The sequence below is a fragment of the Pleurodeles waltl genome, chromosome 5 (genome assembly GCF_031143425.1).
Source record: "Pleurodeles waltl isolate 20211129_DDA chromosome 5, aPleWal1.hap1.20221129, whole genome shotgun sequence".
Lineage (NCBI taxonomy): Eukaryota > Metazoa > Chordata > Amphibia > Caudata > Salamandridae > Pleurodeles > Pleurodeles waltl.
Window position 1 is genome coordinate 87919023 of NC_090444.1, and position 16232 is coordinate 87935254.

General features: G+C 44.4%; 1 protein-coding gene across 4 annotated transcripts in view; it reads right to left on the reverse strand.

The window, feature by feature from the left end:
* Nucleotides 1-8504: 8504 nt before the first annotated feature.
* The window catches only part of SLC5A6 (solute carrier family 5 member 6), a 177662-nt gene continuing 169934 nt past the window's right edge, over nucleotides 8505-16232 (reverse strand). For all 4 annotated transcript variants that reach the window (XM_069233662.1, XM_069233664.1, XM_069233663.1 and 1 more), the window contains exons 15-16: nucleotides 14399-14520; nucleotides 8505-12647 (exon numbers count right to left, since the gene is read on the reverse strand). In XM_069233662.1, the coding sequence (XP_069089763.1) occupies nucleotides 12483-12647; nucleotides 14399-14520 (287 nt within the window). In that variant the 3' untranslated portion in view covers nucleotides 8505-12482. The remainder of the gene's footprint in view (nucleotides 12648-14398; nucleotides 14521-16232) is intronic.

Consider the following 16232-nt stretch of genomic DNA (forward strand, 5'->3'; position numbering starts at 1 on the left):
TACTCCAAGGACACCAACGAACGAAGAAAAGCCTTCCTAGCTCTAAGACCTCGACTTCGCCAAATGGGGATGAAATTCGGCCTCTTCGACCCCGCCAGAATGTGGGTCACCAATAACAGTATATCCAAAGACTTCTATAATCCAGACGAACTGAGCCTTTTCCTTGACTCTTTTCAACATCAGCCTATGGACTCTACCAATCCAGACTGTTCACTAGATACCGGGAGAGAAAACGAAGGGGGAGGACTCTTAACCCCGGGCCCAGAGAAAGAAGGCCCGCTCCATCATGACACCGACCTCAATCAAAGGGGCAGGGACACAGAGAGGCTAGCCAGACTACACGACGACAGGGGTCAGGTTCTCCACACTGTGGCAACCTACACCCAACTGTCAGAAAGAGACAAATCCAGATCACCTCTAAAACCAATGACTGTACCCCCCGAAACACCGATCCCTCGTTGGGTGCATGTGAGATGATTACAAGACATTGAAACCGGAACGACGAGAACTCACGGAAGGATGAGTACAAGCCTGGGTTTTGTTTGTAACCATTATTACTTAACAATTGTCAATAACCTTTTTTTTTTTTTTTCAACATTAGACGACCATTATGTTTACATGTTCTACAAGATAACACAGGGCTTATTTTATAACACTGTTGCATAGATATCCACTGTATAAAACGAAACGCACAAGCCGGATCTTGCAGACCCAACAGGTGATGCAAACACATACATCGGGACCTTGCTCAGTAGGGACAAGTTCCAACACCTAAAGAGAAGCTACCATTCAACCCCTCACAGCACTACTACAATATAGAATATTTGACAACACAACACCACACCACACAATAACAACAAGACTACATGAACAGGCCCGATCCTGCAAACAAGTCGTAACGCTGTCCCCTCTCAGCTAAATCTACCACCCTCCACTTTTCCCTTAAACGGCCGTTCCGGGAAACGAAACGAATGTAATATAATATACATGCAATAATACACATCCCGACGATCACTAGAGTACTGCCACAGGGGACGATAAGATACAATACAACACAACATTACATATTACGGAGATGCACCACTACTTCTTACGGGAACACTATATCTCCATGGAGACATGACAAACAGGTCGACATTCATACGTATCCCCCAGAATTCTCCCCATGAGGGGGATGTAACCCCCCCATATACTCGCGATGACACCTGACCACGTAGATGATGAGCAGTAGACCAACCATTTGTATACACAACCCATGTTCCACCCTTCAATAACACCCACGCCGGGGCTGGTCCCGCGACATATAAACTAATAGAATGTAATAAGATTACCTGTGTGGAAATAAGTTATATTGCGTTACGTTATGCTATATTATACTATGTTATGTTATACAAATTAACAGATTGCAGTGACATTATGCTGTTTGACATTATGTTGTTTGACATAACAATATTATGCTATATAAGTATAGTAATATTTCAACTGTTATTATGTACAAATGTACTCCAATATCCTGATCTGAACCAGCATTATGTTACTTGGCTCCCTCCCCCCCCCCTGCCCTCTCCTCTCCTCCGGCCCTTTAGACACCCACCCCTTGATCCCACAAATCACTTCTCCCCCCCCTTACACAAATACCAACACCTACGGTAACATCTACATTACAACCATCACCACATTTATATCTATCATTATAATCATGATTACAAATATACGCCCTGATCCACACCCACCCTCTCTCCTCGACCAATATATACCCTCACAACATAGAACCCATTGCGATGACATACATCAAGTACAGTGATCGCTAGCCCCCTTCCACTCGAAAATAGGATAAACATCTACCCTATTAACTTAGACACCGGACACTGCGAGGTATCAACTGGATCCTTCTCCATCTCTTAATCCAGGCCAGTGCGAACTCCCTCTCTACCACCTTTCCCACTGTACCCACCCTCGCCATATTAAAATTATGTCACCAAATCCCCCCCCCCATTATCTACACATCATACCCTCCCTCATCAACATAGCTACTACCCTCTCCCGGCCCACCCCCCCCCTTCATAATATGCCCATGGCTTCCCCACATATCCGTTCCCCTCCTCCGGAGCTCAGCTCAGAACTTGTGCATTCAACCACCTTGGATCAATACTGGCCTCCCCCTGCCCAACGCCGCCTCCTAGGCAGAGAGGCTGCATCGACGGCATTAGGAGGTCGCATAGGACTCGGACTCGCCGTTTACAGACCGTCCCTAAGGGAGCATAGTACTCCCGATCCTCCCTATATCCCTCTAACCTCTTCCCCTCCTAATCATCACATCCATTCCCCTTTACAGATAAACGCTAACTCTAGCCTTCTTTCCTCCCATATTATCCCTTTCCCCTCCCTCACCAACCCCTACATGTTCTTGTTTCTCCCCCCCCCCACTTTCTTGTCAGGGTACCCGACCCTCATCAGCTGCCTCTGTCTCACCCCTCGAACTTCCAAATATTCATATTACAACAAACACAGTACCACACGATTACCACCCCCAGTATTGCTGAAATTCCTTCCGCTAACTCAGTATGCCAGCGACAACCCCCCACATAGTACACCCTCTACGAATCCTCTCATGGAATGTTCATGGCATGACGAATTACATCAAACGGAAAAAGATCTTGTCATATCTCCAATCTAAAAAAGCAGACATAGCCCTGATCCAAGAAACGCATCTTGATAATATAGAGTCCGACAAACTCAGACGTGACTGGGTAGGAAAGGTCCTCTTCAGCTGCTGTCCAGAAGATCAGGGAATCAAGGGAGGCACTCCTCATAAATGTGGCGTAGCGATACTAATACGTAAATCCCTGCCGACCACGATCATTAAAACATGGAATGACACAGAAGGGAGATATACATTTGTCAAACTGAAAATAGGAAATACCTTCCTATGTGTGGGCTCTGTCTATGCACCAACCGGACCAAAGCGTTCCTTCTTCCTACAACTCAATCGCGTACTGACCGAAATAGGGACCACACGCTATATCATCGGAGGGGATTGGAATCTTACTAGAGATGCCATACTGGACAGGACAGGCCCCATCGATGTGGGCAATAATCCCGATAGGGCCTTACTGACGGACATCACAGCAGATGTAGGTCTAGTCGACTGCTGGAGACTAACACACCCAAAGGACAAGGAATTCACATTCATTTCGTCCGTCCATGGCACCCAATCACGCCTGGACTATTTTCTTGTATCACATACCATAATTCCCCAAATACTAGACACTAGCATCTTAGATAGCGGACTCTCAGACCATTCCCCGATTTCACTCTCTATTCAGGTGGGCTTGACCTCTCCTGGTCGTAAACCATGGCGCTTTGCCATACACAGATACCGTTCCCCCCAGGGGAAAGAGCAACTCAAGGCCCACATATCCACATACATGACCGAAAACATAGGCTCTGTGACATCCAAGCGGGTCTTATGGGCAGCGGCTAAGGCCACTCTGAGAGGGAACATGATGAGGGATGCAGCACTGGCCAATAGAGATAGGGAGGTCCGCTACCGCACCCTAGAAGACACGATCCAACGCCTCACCAAACAATACACTACTCAACCGTCCCCAGTGCTGCGCCGCTCCCTCGAACAAGCCCGAATGGCACACAACGATCTTTACACAACGCAGGCAGAATATGCACTACAAAGATTACATCACCGCCACTATGAACAAGGAGAAAAGGCCGGACGCCTCTTAGCGGCACAGCTCCGACCGAGAGATGCTGCCTCAGCTATCCCAGCTATAATGTCTCCCTCCGGAGCAGTACTGACCCGCCCGCAAGACATTGTGAATGAATTTGCTACATATTATCAACTCCTTTACACACCCGAAACCCCGACCAACCAGGCACAGACAGAGGCATTTCTCACTGCGGCAAAATTGAAGCCGGCCGAGCTCTCCTTGAGGGCGATAAGCAAGGAAGAAATTATACAGGTTATCACAAAATTCCCATACCATAAATCCCCGGGCGAAGATGGATTCCCAGCGGAATTTTACAGATGGTCAGGAGAGGAGACAACCACAGCAGTACACGAGGCACTCATGGAGGCGTGCCAGGAGGGCTCTCTGGGTGCCCTGTCCAACAGGGCCACGATTGTCGTCCTGCCTAAACCCGGAAGGGACCCCCTACTTTGCAGTAGCTATCGCCCCTTCTCCCTTTTAAACTGAGACGTTAAATTACTAGCTAGTGTCCTTGCAGCACGTCTACGCAAAGTCATACCGTCCCTAATACATCATACCCAGGTGGGATTCGTACTGGGCCGCACTTCCAGAAACCATATGCGCACACTATGCCACACCCTGCTTAAATCGTTAAACCTGCCAGAAGAAGCCTTGGCACTATCCCTCGACGCGGAGAAGGCATTCGACCGCATCGAATGGCCCTATCTATTCACCACCATGAAACATTTTGGTCTCGGAGATCAATTTATTTCTAAAGTCCGATTATTATACGATCACCCTACGGCACAAGTTAACTGCGGGGGCTTTCTGTCAGACCCATTCCCCATCGGAAGGGGCACTCGACAGGGCTGCCCCTTGTCTCCGCTCTTATTCTTACTAGCAATGGAACCGCTGGCGGCAACTATAAGGAATTCTCAACAGATAACAGGTATCTCCTTACCAGGGGGTTCCTCCAAAATCAATCTATATGCAGACGATATTCTGTTAACCTTGTCTGATTTAGAGAGATCCATCCCATCCCTACTCTCTATCATAGAAAGCTTTGCACCCTTGTCCGGGTATCGAGTAAACTGGGACAAGAGTGAATCGTTGCCCCTATCTCGCGTAACAACGAGAGCTGCAATCCATGGCCGCCCATTCAAATGGACCCCAACCCACCTCAAATATCTGGGGACATATATTAACCGAGGCTTAGAACACATGGTCAGGGACAACCTAGACCCTCTTATATCCCGGATGAAACAGGACTTTGCCAAGTGGACCTTTCTCGGCCTATCTATGTGGGGCAGAACACAGGCGGTTAGGATGGTCACCCTCCCCCGCTTCACATATGTTTTAGGCATGCTCCCCCTACAGATTCCGCTCTCTCTTCTCCGAAGGACTGATACTTTGATAAGGTCCTTTGTCTGGGGTTCTATACGGCCAAGACTAAAACCGGGGACAATATTAGCGTGCAGACCCTATGGAGGACTAGGTCTACCCTCAGTAGAACAATACGCTCTAGCCCTTCAACTATCACAACTAGCCTACACACTACCAGGCACTCCAGACCCCCCACAATGGACAATCACGGAGAAACACATACAGGGACAACACTCCGAACTAGGCGGGATATATACCGACTACTCTCACTCGTCCAATCCTATCCTCGCAGCCACAAATACAGCGTGGCGCAGAGCCCACCGGCTACTGGGAGTGCACCCTTCTCTACATGCTCAAGCCCCTTTAGCGGGAAACAAATGTATAAAAATAGGGGGAAGTACCCTAAGGTGGCCCCAGTGGAACGACGCTGGTATCCACAACATAACTCAAATAATAGATGGCAATGATTTCCGGTCCTTTGAATCCCTACAGGAAGAGTTCGGAATCCACAAAAATCAGGAATGGAGGTACAGGCAACTCATGCACTGTATGCGCAAGGCCCTAGGACCCCCCCGTGGACGATTAAAACCTCACCCGTTGTCAATTACCTACAGAAATGGGGCCGGCACAGAGCAGTTATGGCCGGTCTATACGCAGAGATTACGAACCATCTTTATTCGCAACCCCTCCTAGAACGACTGCGTCTCAGATGGCAAGATCGACTAGCGATAGCCTACACAGTAGAAGATTGGCAAGACATAATCGAAGCCCTAGACAGGGGGGTCCGCGAGGCCCGCCTGAAATTCTGTCTCTTCAAAATCCTCCAGGACTGGTACTGGACCCCCACAAAACTCTTCAGGGCAGGTCTGATACCACATGCGAGGTGTTGGCGATGCGCAGAGCTCCATTGTGATCTACTTCATATTCTGTGCCACTGTCCGACGATACAGCCCCTATGGGAAGCTGTGTTCCAGACACTTAGGGATTTCATATCAATACCAAACCCATCACCGATAACACTCATTATCTTACACGACATGCGCCCATACCCCTCCCTATCACGCCCCCATAAACGACTACTTCACACGGCAATTGCCACAGTGAAAATCTGTATTCTTCGACACTGGAGGTCTGCTGTTGCCCCAACACCAACGGAATGGATGACAGCCATGTTCCAAACAGCTACCCATGAGCGAGTCATTTATAACCTACAGGATCAAGCGGCCCTATTTACAGAAATTTGGAGCCCCTTCATCAGCCAGCTGCCTCATGGTCTTGTCAGGGTCAGTGGATGGCAGTTGACACCCCACCATCTTCCTTTCTCTCCTTCCCTCCCTGCTCTCGTACCCCTTTCCTCCACTCCAGAGACTATTCATCCCAGAGAACATCCTTTACACCATGCCATATCGACCCGTTTAAATACGTACTAGAAACTATCTTTCCTGACTTTGCTCGATCAGAGGCTAACTGTCCAACATTAGTAGGCAAAACCGGATTCTTTATACATTTAATCCTGAATCCACACAGATACTCTCCCTTGTCTACCCTCCCCTGGAATGGCCCTTTCCCCCCCCCATAACTATATCTTATTGGCTCATCCTACAATACACGTTGATAAATGTATCACATCGCACAATCCTATAAGATCGTCGGCAAATGACGAGGAACAACCGGAATATTCATCTAATAACCCAGAAGCACGGAGCCAAAATATTTGCCTTTCCCCCCTAATATTCTACCTAACCCTCATACTTCCCCGTTCTCCTCTCTATCACGCTTCTCTCTCTCCTGCTCCCCTCTATTACAATTTGACCCCCCAATAACCTCTACCCCCTTCCCCGTACCCTTCCTAATTTTCAAACCATAGTCTATGTCGACGAATCAATGTACCTATTAGACAATGAACATTCAGATATCATTTGTAAAATTATCATCTGAACCACGGATTACTAAAAAATGTCAATGCATACTGTATATGTTTTTTCTCCAATAAAAAATTTTACAAAAAAAAAAAAATAATAATAAGAAATGGCCTTCAAATAATTTGCCCCCCTGTCCATCAAAATACTTTAAAATATCACTCTGGACGCTGCTACCGTCATTGCATCCAGGTCTGTGCCCGTGTACCCCTGAGGTGGTTAGCAAACATGTAAAGGGGACTAAATTAACAGTTCTAGTGTAAAGCTCCAAACGCAACCTCAACAATTGCTAGAGGATAAGCCAACAGCACTGATGCACCCTTGAAAACGTCTGCAACTATCTTTGTATGTTGTGGGCTCCACTGCCTTGGAGCTGCTTCAACATACTCTACCTGGTTATCAATATATTACATAAACTCCAAAAGGTCCAGAGCTTTTCTGCTGAGCTCTTAGCCACTCCGATCAGGATCGCCCCTTTGTAGGGCATGAAGTGATGCACTCATCCTACACATTCTGCTTCTAGCACTATGCCACAGAGTTCCCGATATATCTGGATAAGATCACATGCTTACCTCCTTCTGCTACAAATTTTAAAAAAATACACATAATGGGGTTGGTCACTGATCACTTAAGTGAAGTTTCTCAGCGACTGCAAAGCTCATTTAGAGTCAATCCACCTAAAATATCAGAAGATGATAATCACTCCCCTTTCTGCCAAGGTCTTATTGAGCTCCTCTCTTTTGCTGCTGTGCTCTTTATCTGCTTATGTATTGTGATTCAGTGACCACAGAGCCCAACATTTATACTGTGTCCTGGTACAGGAAAATGTACATCAGGGCAAATTCACAGCTGTTAATATCCGATTTCCTTCATTCACAATTGGTTGATAATGTCCATTTAGTAGTTTAAGAGCGATCGGATGATCACAGCGGGGGCTCATTTTAACCCCTGCTGGAACACCTGACAAAACGCTACCACTACCGTCCTTCTGTAAATATTCTGGTGAGTTTGATATTTTCCCCCCAGAAACTGGAAGTGCCAATACGGCAGAAGCAATTTCAACAAAAATGAAACCTGCTGGCGAGGCTGCGGTACCATGGCAGACCAGTTGCATTTTTTCTTTTCTATAGATCAACCCTCAAAGTCTGCCTGGTGATGGAAAGCCAATCATACATTGCAAGGCTCCTGGATGACCACTACCACTGAGGCTGTTTATGATGAGTCATGGGCGGCTTCCGTGTCTGAAATACTGCACTCGTCCACCTCCAATTGAGAGAGGCAACCAAGAGTTTAACATTAATGTTTGGTGGGTGCCCCAAAATCACCAGCCTTTATCTGAAGGCCACAGTGTCCCAATCTTAAAGTGTGCTTTGATAACATGTTTGCATAATGTAACATGTAACAACTGCTACAGTACCCTTCTAGTAGGGTGGGGTTATACTTCCAGCCGTAACACAGGAATCACAAATGAAAAACAAAAACACCAATCAAGCAAGCAGATGTTTGGATATCATTTTAATTCTTTGATTTGTATTTGTCGCACACATGTATTGTGCGAATCAAGGAATGATATATCCTGCACAGTGCCACTGGAGAATTTCTAAAAACAGATGACAGTACCTCACAAACAACGTAAGTACAGCCCCAGTGGCCTAGTCATACAGTTCTATTTGATCTTGGGCATTACATGTACCCTTTGTGACGCATCACATAAGGATCTAAGACAAAAAACAAAACTGGAGACAATAAGGCTTTGGGTTTTTGGTAACAAAAAAGACAACAGTGCATTATCAAGTACCAGAAAATACATTATCACAAGTATCATCACATATTGCTTCTTTATCACAAGAAGATGGGAGGTTTAAGATGCCATCAAGTAGCCTGTGACAGATATTCAATGAAACCTTATTGTGGCACCTACAGATTACAGGATAAATGCCCACTGTTGCGTTTGGCGATATTGGTCTGTTTCCTTCTTCTGTTGTCACCCAAGCTTATATAAAGGCTGTTCAGATGTGGTGTGGTTCCAAAAAATGTTTCTCAACATCGGAATAATACCTCTATTGTGCTTTAAAGCTAATCATATTCCACCCTGCTCCCAATGTACAGGTATCTTCTGTGCAAGACACCAACACACTTACAGGCAGGCAATCAAGTGAGACCCTGAAGCTTATCGCAAATTTTCAAAGGACACAGTTCCTTGAGACCAAGATGGCTTAATCAATATTGAAATGGCTAAACTGTGTAATTTTCTGCAATTTAACATTATTCACTGGCACACTTACCTTTTTTAAAAAAAACAAATTAAATTTGTTTGAGGCAGCTACCCATTATCCCCTCTGATTTCTTTCTATATATGGCACAGATTCACCAGGAAGCAGATCCTCTGTACTGATCGGTGGACATGTTCTTCAAAAATAGGAGGCACCGCAAACCTCCAGACAGTGAAGACAATGCAAGTTTTTTTTCCATTACAACACATTTCACAGTGAGATGGTACTAACACCTGAGAGACATTAGCATCTTAACCACATAACAATCACCTTATCAAAACCTTGCCCAACATTCTTACTGACGTCCATCAAAACACCCATACACATATCGTTTGTTTACAGCCACATGTGTCTAACACATGCAGATGTGTACAACCAGGAAACAAGGAACCACAATAAACACAACTCTTCAGCAAATAGTTACCGGCATCCTGCGCATTTTAAGACTGAAGGCTGCAGTAGGAATTTTATACCATGAAATTTGAGAACACCACAATTATTAGGACTGTAATTGCATTTCCTTCGAGTCAGTGTCTAGAATATATTGGAACCTCAGATTTGAATCCCAGTGCAGATGCCAACACAGAAGGGTTCTGGCCACCGCAAGCATAAAACAGGGAAAATCCAGAGCAATGAATTAGTTCCAAATATCAGAAAAGTTCACAAATAAGGGAAATTCAGGGAACCGTAGCTTGTTACAAATCTAACAAACAAGCGACACCAGCAGAGATTTACGTTTATATTTCACTGTATATACAAACAGAACCTACAAAAAATTGTGCTTTTGAATGCAATCAAGACTCAAAGTACTGCATGAGCCAATCCAGTTTTGAAATCAATGTGCATTGAAAACCAAGTGCACGACTGTACCACATTGTGCTCATCTCTTCTTGAGGTACAGTAAACCAGTTTGCAATCTTTTCCTCCCCAGTGTCTACAATGATTCAAGTGCATATTCATCGGAAGCTCCAGACTGCAATACAGACTGAAAGCAAATGGTGTCTTTACTACAGAGAAGGGATAACCAAATGATATCCTAGAATCAGGATAGTTACCAGCGTCGTCCATGCTATAAAGACGAACTAAGCAGGTCTCTGCTCTTGTGTTTTTTTCTGTGTAATGGACACAACTAATTAAAGGAACAGCTTTCTGTTGCAGTAAATGTTTCACATCACAGTGGAGATAATGTAATGCCAGAGGAAGAAAGAGATTTCCATTTGCGGTGGAGAATAATGTCGGTACGCACATCTGTTTCCAACCCTTTTTATTGAAGGAGCAAGGACATCAATATCAAACTGCAGCACAGCCACACAAACACTAAGAGTCAAGACATCCACCAAAAAAACAACCATCAAAAAAGCACACTACATCGAGTAACGCCAGAGACCGACAACTACACGTCACCGCTGTATCCGACCCTGGTCAGAAAACATTTACAGGAACAAAAAATATACAAAAACAAAGAAACCCAATATGGTTTACGGATTCTACGTGTTGGGCTCTGGGATGGCATCAAGGAAATAAATCTCACATTTGACATACAAAATGGTAGAAAACAGAGACATCAGAAAAAAGAAGGTCTGGCACAGCCCTGGCAGTGCGGCGACGGTGTGGAGGGAACATGTTATAAATGATATGGTCTCACTCTGTAGCCCTGGCACTGTACAACCATGTGTGGATCTCACACGAATCAGATCCTAGGCAGATGCAATCAAGAGATTAATGTTCAACAATTAAAATGCTCAAGATAACTATGCATGGCCGTACAGAGGGATGGACAGAAGATACAAAAGGCACACTATTGTACTTCCTGTGCAACTCCAACGCGGACAGCAATGAACCCGTCAATGGCTTGTCAATCAACCCGTCAATGGCTTGTCAATCAACCCGTCAATGGCTTGTCAATCAACCCGTCAATGGCTTGTCAATCAACCCGTCAATGGCTTGTCAATCAACCCGTCAATGGCTTGTCAATCAACCCGTCAAAGGCTTGTCAATGAACAAGTCAAAGGCTTGTCAATCAACCCGTCAATGGCTTGTCAGTGAACCAGACAAAAGCTTGTTAATCAACCAGTCAAAGCATTGTTAATCAACCCGTCAATGGCTTGTCAGTGAACCAGACAAAAGCTTGTCAATCAACCCGTCAAAGGCTTGTCAATCAACCAGTCAATGGCTTGTCAGTGAACCAGGCAAAGGCTTGTCAAAGAACAAGTCAAAGCTCCCTGGTGATCTCCTGACAGCTGTTCTCTGGCCAGCGCCTGACGATTTTAAAGTACATTCTAAGCTTGTCGCTAGAGACCAAGCCCTGGGATATCTCCACATCTGTCATTTGGCACACTTGAATTTTACATGAACACTATTTAAACATACACAGACACCAATACAGAGGCTTGTGCGTTTATCAAAACATATTCCAGCTCAGGGGGTCTGTAGATTCAGTCATTCTAAGCAGCTTGTGGATCCGTCGGACTACTGATTAGTAATTGTTCTTCCATCACACAATTCACTACAGTCCTATCAATCTGTACTAGTATTTTTGCCTTGCTGTTGTCATGCAAGATTCCAACTTGAGTGAAAAAAGAAGAGGAAACTGCTACACTATTGTGAGTAGCCCCCACCCACTCATCACTTGAACACGTAAAAGACGAATCCCGCCGTGGCCTATCCACTCTTTCAGATAGACTTAGTATTGAAAAATGTAGTTTTCACTGCTCACAAAGGAAGAGGTGACATTTTCATTAGGAATCACCCTTTGACCCACTTAGATTCATCACCATCCTCAGTTCTGGACAAGTGGGTCAAAGCTGAGAGATGACTGAACATCAGGAGTTATTGTTCAAGATCAAAGATGCCCCATTTGGGAGCCACTGTAAGCTCTAGTGCAGAATTAGTACACAGTGATACTGCATAGAATGGCACACAGGACAGGGCCTTCTACTGACAATAAATGTCAGCAGCGATTTGATGGGACGCTGGCAGTCTTTAAAGGAGATGGACAATAATTCACTGAAGCTTGACGCTCACAGTGACAACAATTAAATATACCTCAATGCATCTCCTTTTAGCAGCTTTTGGTCCCGGGTTTCCTGCTGAATGACCAGTACCATACCAGCACTTTCTAGTGCAAGAATGTTTTTAGTGTTCTCAGCGTCTTCATTTGCCCATCCACTTTGGATGCCCTTACTCTGGTCCACCATTGTGCTTCAGAGGGACGTCTCGTGTACAACGTAAGAGTGGCCACCATCCTCTCTGGAATAGCCATCAAACTTCTCAATGTCCGCATTATCTGCCCCTCGGATGTCTCCGTTGATTAGACCATTGATGGTCTTTTCAGGGGAAGAGGTCTGCGCCAAGGTTTGTTCACTTCCCTAATGGGGAGAGAAAATCATAGAAAGTTATTGTACAACAACAGTGGAGTGAAGGATGTCATATCGCATGAGTGGAACAAGAGCAATAGGTATAAAGCAAGAAGTAAGAGTAAACAACCTAAAAACTACACTTGAAAGAGACAGTCTAAGTTTGATTTAAGAATATGCTGATTCTTCAAAAAAAACAAAATAATGCAACATTAATTTACCAGACCCCTAGCTCACTAATGGACTTTTTCTATGTTGTGTCTATTAAAAATAACTAGTACAAAGAATAAAACTCCCAAGAGTCTTTTTCACACTGTTAAGACTACAAATTGGAGTAATGTATGTTATATATGCATTGGCTGAAGGTATTTAATCTGCAGGACACCACGTAAAATACTAAAAATAGAAGAGTGATCCACCTTGTCAATGAATAATGTACTATGGTCTCAGGTGTTCCAATGATACCACTGTAAGGCACAAAAATAAAAAGTGATTTCAGAGTCACTCCCCAAACCATTTGCTTCACTCTTGAAAGAGTTATTTTTTCACTGCAGTCTTCACATTTTAGCCACTACTGATACTTAAAATTGCAACAGAGATGGAAACGTTGTATCCCGAAATTTAGAACCTTTGCTTTTTCACGCTGACAATCTTGTTTAACAACCATTTTGTAAACACCAATCCAGTTTAAACCATTAGGTCAAAACAGATACGGCAAAAGACAATCATTTTTCGAAAAAGACCAGTAGAACTACAATTCTTGTTAAAAATAGGACCCTCAAATTAGGGACTGCCTTAGTGTTCCAAACTTCAATCGCAGCGATGCACGGGATAGCCAAAAGCGGTTTCATTAGTCTGAGTTATAATTTTTGCCAGATTTTTTTAATGAATACAAATTTTAGACAAAAATCTATGAAATTACCTCCTTCCCCCACCCTTTCAGTCCCTCATAAATTATACTACTTCGTCCATTAAACCAGCCTGGAAGTAGACACAGAAACCAAGAATTAAACTGACCATCAACAGTGGTCTACGTCATCAGTATGCTCTGCACATTCTGAAGTTCCCTGGAGCGTTTCTGAAACACCGTTTGGCAGTAGCCTATCCACATCATTGTGGACTAAGCATCCGAGTGTCTCGCGCGCCATTGGAGAGGCCATAACAGGCCCACTTCACTCTGCCTCCCTCCCCCACTAATTTACACTAATCTCCATATCAGTTTTATTTGCCTTCTGCAGGGCACAGATGGAAACTCTATAAGAACAAGAGGGTGACTGACATCTGTAAGCTATGTGCACTTTAAAAAAAAAAAACATTTTGTTAAAAAGTGAGTATTTTGTTTTACAAATTGGGATTTTCTACAAGTGAAGAACCAAGGATCTAAGGACAGTAGTATTGATCAATGAATGAGTCACAAGTCCTTGGGTAGGGTGGGGTGTTCTTCTGGAGTAAATAACTGACCACTGGATACAGCCAGAAGCAAGAGTTCTTGCATTATAGAGAACACTTCCTAGAGCTGCGGAAAACAGCACCGCACTTTTCCCCGACTTTCCTGAAGCCGGAGTCACACTGGCAACTGAACAGCCAATGAATATCTTTGAAATGTGTTTTTTTTTTTTTTCTTTCATTGGCGAGCTGGAGATGGCAAAGAGGATGCAGAGCATTGGCAGCTACAGCAACACATGCTGCATCCTGATGTGGCCTCCACCCCATGATGCCGCAGAGGCCACTGGATCAATCCATGGAGCAGAGGGTCTGCTTACCTCTTTGGTATGGGGAACACCGAAGTACAACTTCTCCTTGTACTTATCCGGCAGGAAAAACAGAAGTTTAGGTAGAACAGGATAAATTGTCCTGGGATTCACATCTTTACCCTTCATTGAGCCTGAAACACAAAGGAGCGAGGACAGGGAATCGGTTACTCACAAAAAGCACATTACCTTTATGAGAACATATATAAATGTATTAATGAAATCAAGCAACGTGTTGCGATCTTATGTTTTATTAAGTTAGATATAAGATATCTATTTTAGTCCTATGTGCTAAGGAAGTGAGGTTTTGTAATGCTGTGAACCCCAACCTGCATGAGAGCTCACTATGAATTGTCACCTAGAGCACGCTTGCAGATTTCCTGCCACTTATATTAGCCTTTTATGAAATCAGTGATTAACAGCGCAGCATCACTTTACCCTCTGGAACAAATACGTGAAGCGTCACAATATGTGCGGCTGCTGCATGAGCTGCAGAAGAAGTGGTTTCTGACTCCGAATAATCACGCATGACTGTTTTGTGATGGGCTCTTCTTCCATTTTCACACAGACTTCCATCAAAACTGCATTTCTTTTCAGGAATCATATCACTCTTCTAGCTGAATGACACTTTCTCCCAATCATCCATGTTATAAGCTTGCTTTCAAGCAGCATATTTTCTGGCCCACATACAATCTGACAGCCTTACTCAGTCTGTGGACTACTCTCAATGGGCATTATAGACAAGTTTTCAAAGTAATCTCCCACCATTATATTTGAGAAATAAACATACATGTACCCCAGAGGCACGTTTTTGCTTACACATGATTATAAAGTGATTACTTCAATCATTACTTCACTATGGTGTTTCACGCCTTGAGCCCTATCAACATGATTTGAAAAGTATATGTATTAATATACTTTCACACATCCCACTTGCACTTATTCCACCCATACCGATAAACCAGATCTGGCAGTCGAGTCTTCTACATCTCTCCAAAAGCGTGCAACAATCGGCCACTACACATGAGAGCCTCTTCCTCACCTCTTGAATTCTGCAAGGAGCTGAAGACCTGGTTTAGGGACCAGTCCCGCTATGCCCTAGGTTTGGCTACACTCACACCTGCTCAACGCCCGGATACCCTCACGGTGACAGTGCACTCGACAAACCTGCATAACTGTGGGATAGGGAATCTTTCTGACTGACGTCCTTGCACATTTGGACCTCTGAACCGCGACAGCTCTATACGCCTCCTGCGCTTTTGCCTTTAAAACACAGCAAATAAACAGAAAACACGAAATGGCAAATTCGACTTGCAGGAATGCCCAAGATCCAAATGTGCAAAGGTGGCATAGGTGGTGCAAGAAGCAAGTAGTGCATGACGGCAGCAGAGTGATCTTACATCGCCCACCTTGGTAGAGCCGCACAGCAGCTTCGTACCACAGGCCTAAATGCAAAAGTAACACGTCGAATTCAATCTAAATCGGTTTTAACATCTTTAAGCCTAATTGTAATGTGAGAAAAGCCAAGTGTGAAGCGTGCCTCAAAGCCCAAAGGTGCATAATCTGCACAAGCGAACTAGCACAGTAGTTGACCTTGCATGTTCCTGCAGTAACAGAGACTGACAGTACTAATTATTACGCAAGGTGGGAAGGTTAAGGTCATTTTATTATTGAAAAGCCTACATTCTTTTAATTTTCCCCAACTGTATCACTTGGCTTAGGGATAGTCTAGAGATCGCCTCTTCTGCAGTCGGCTAAGTTTCAGAAGATTTTCTACAGGTGGAGAAAGGCAGGTACCTCCTTTTGACAGAAATGTCTACTGGCAGGCTTGAGATTGCATGCACAG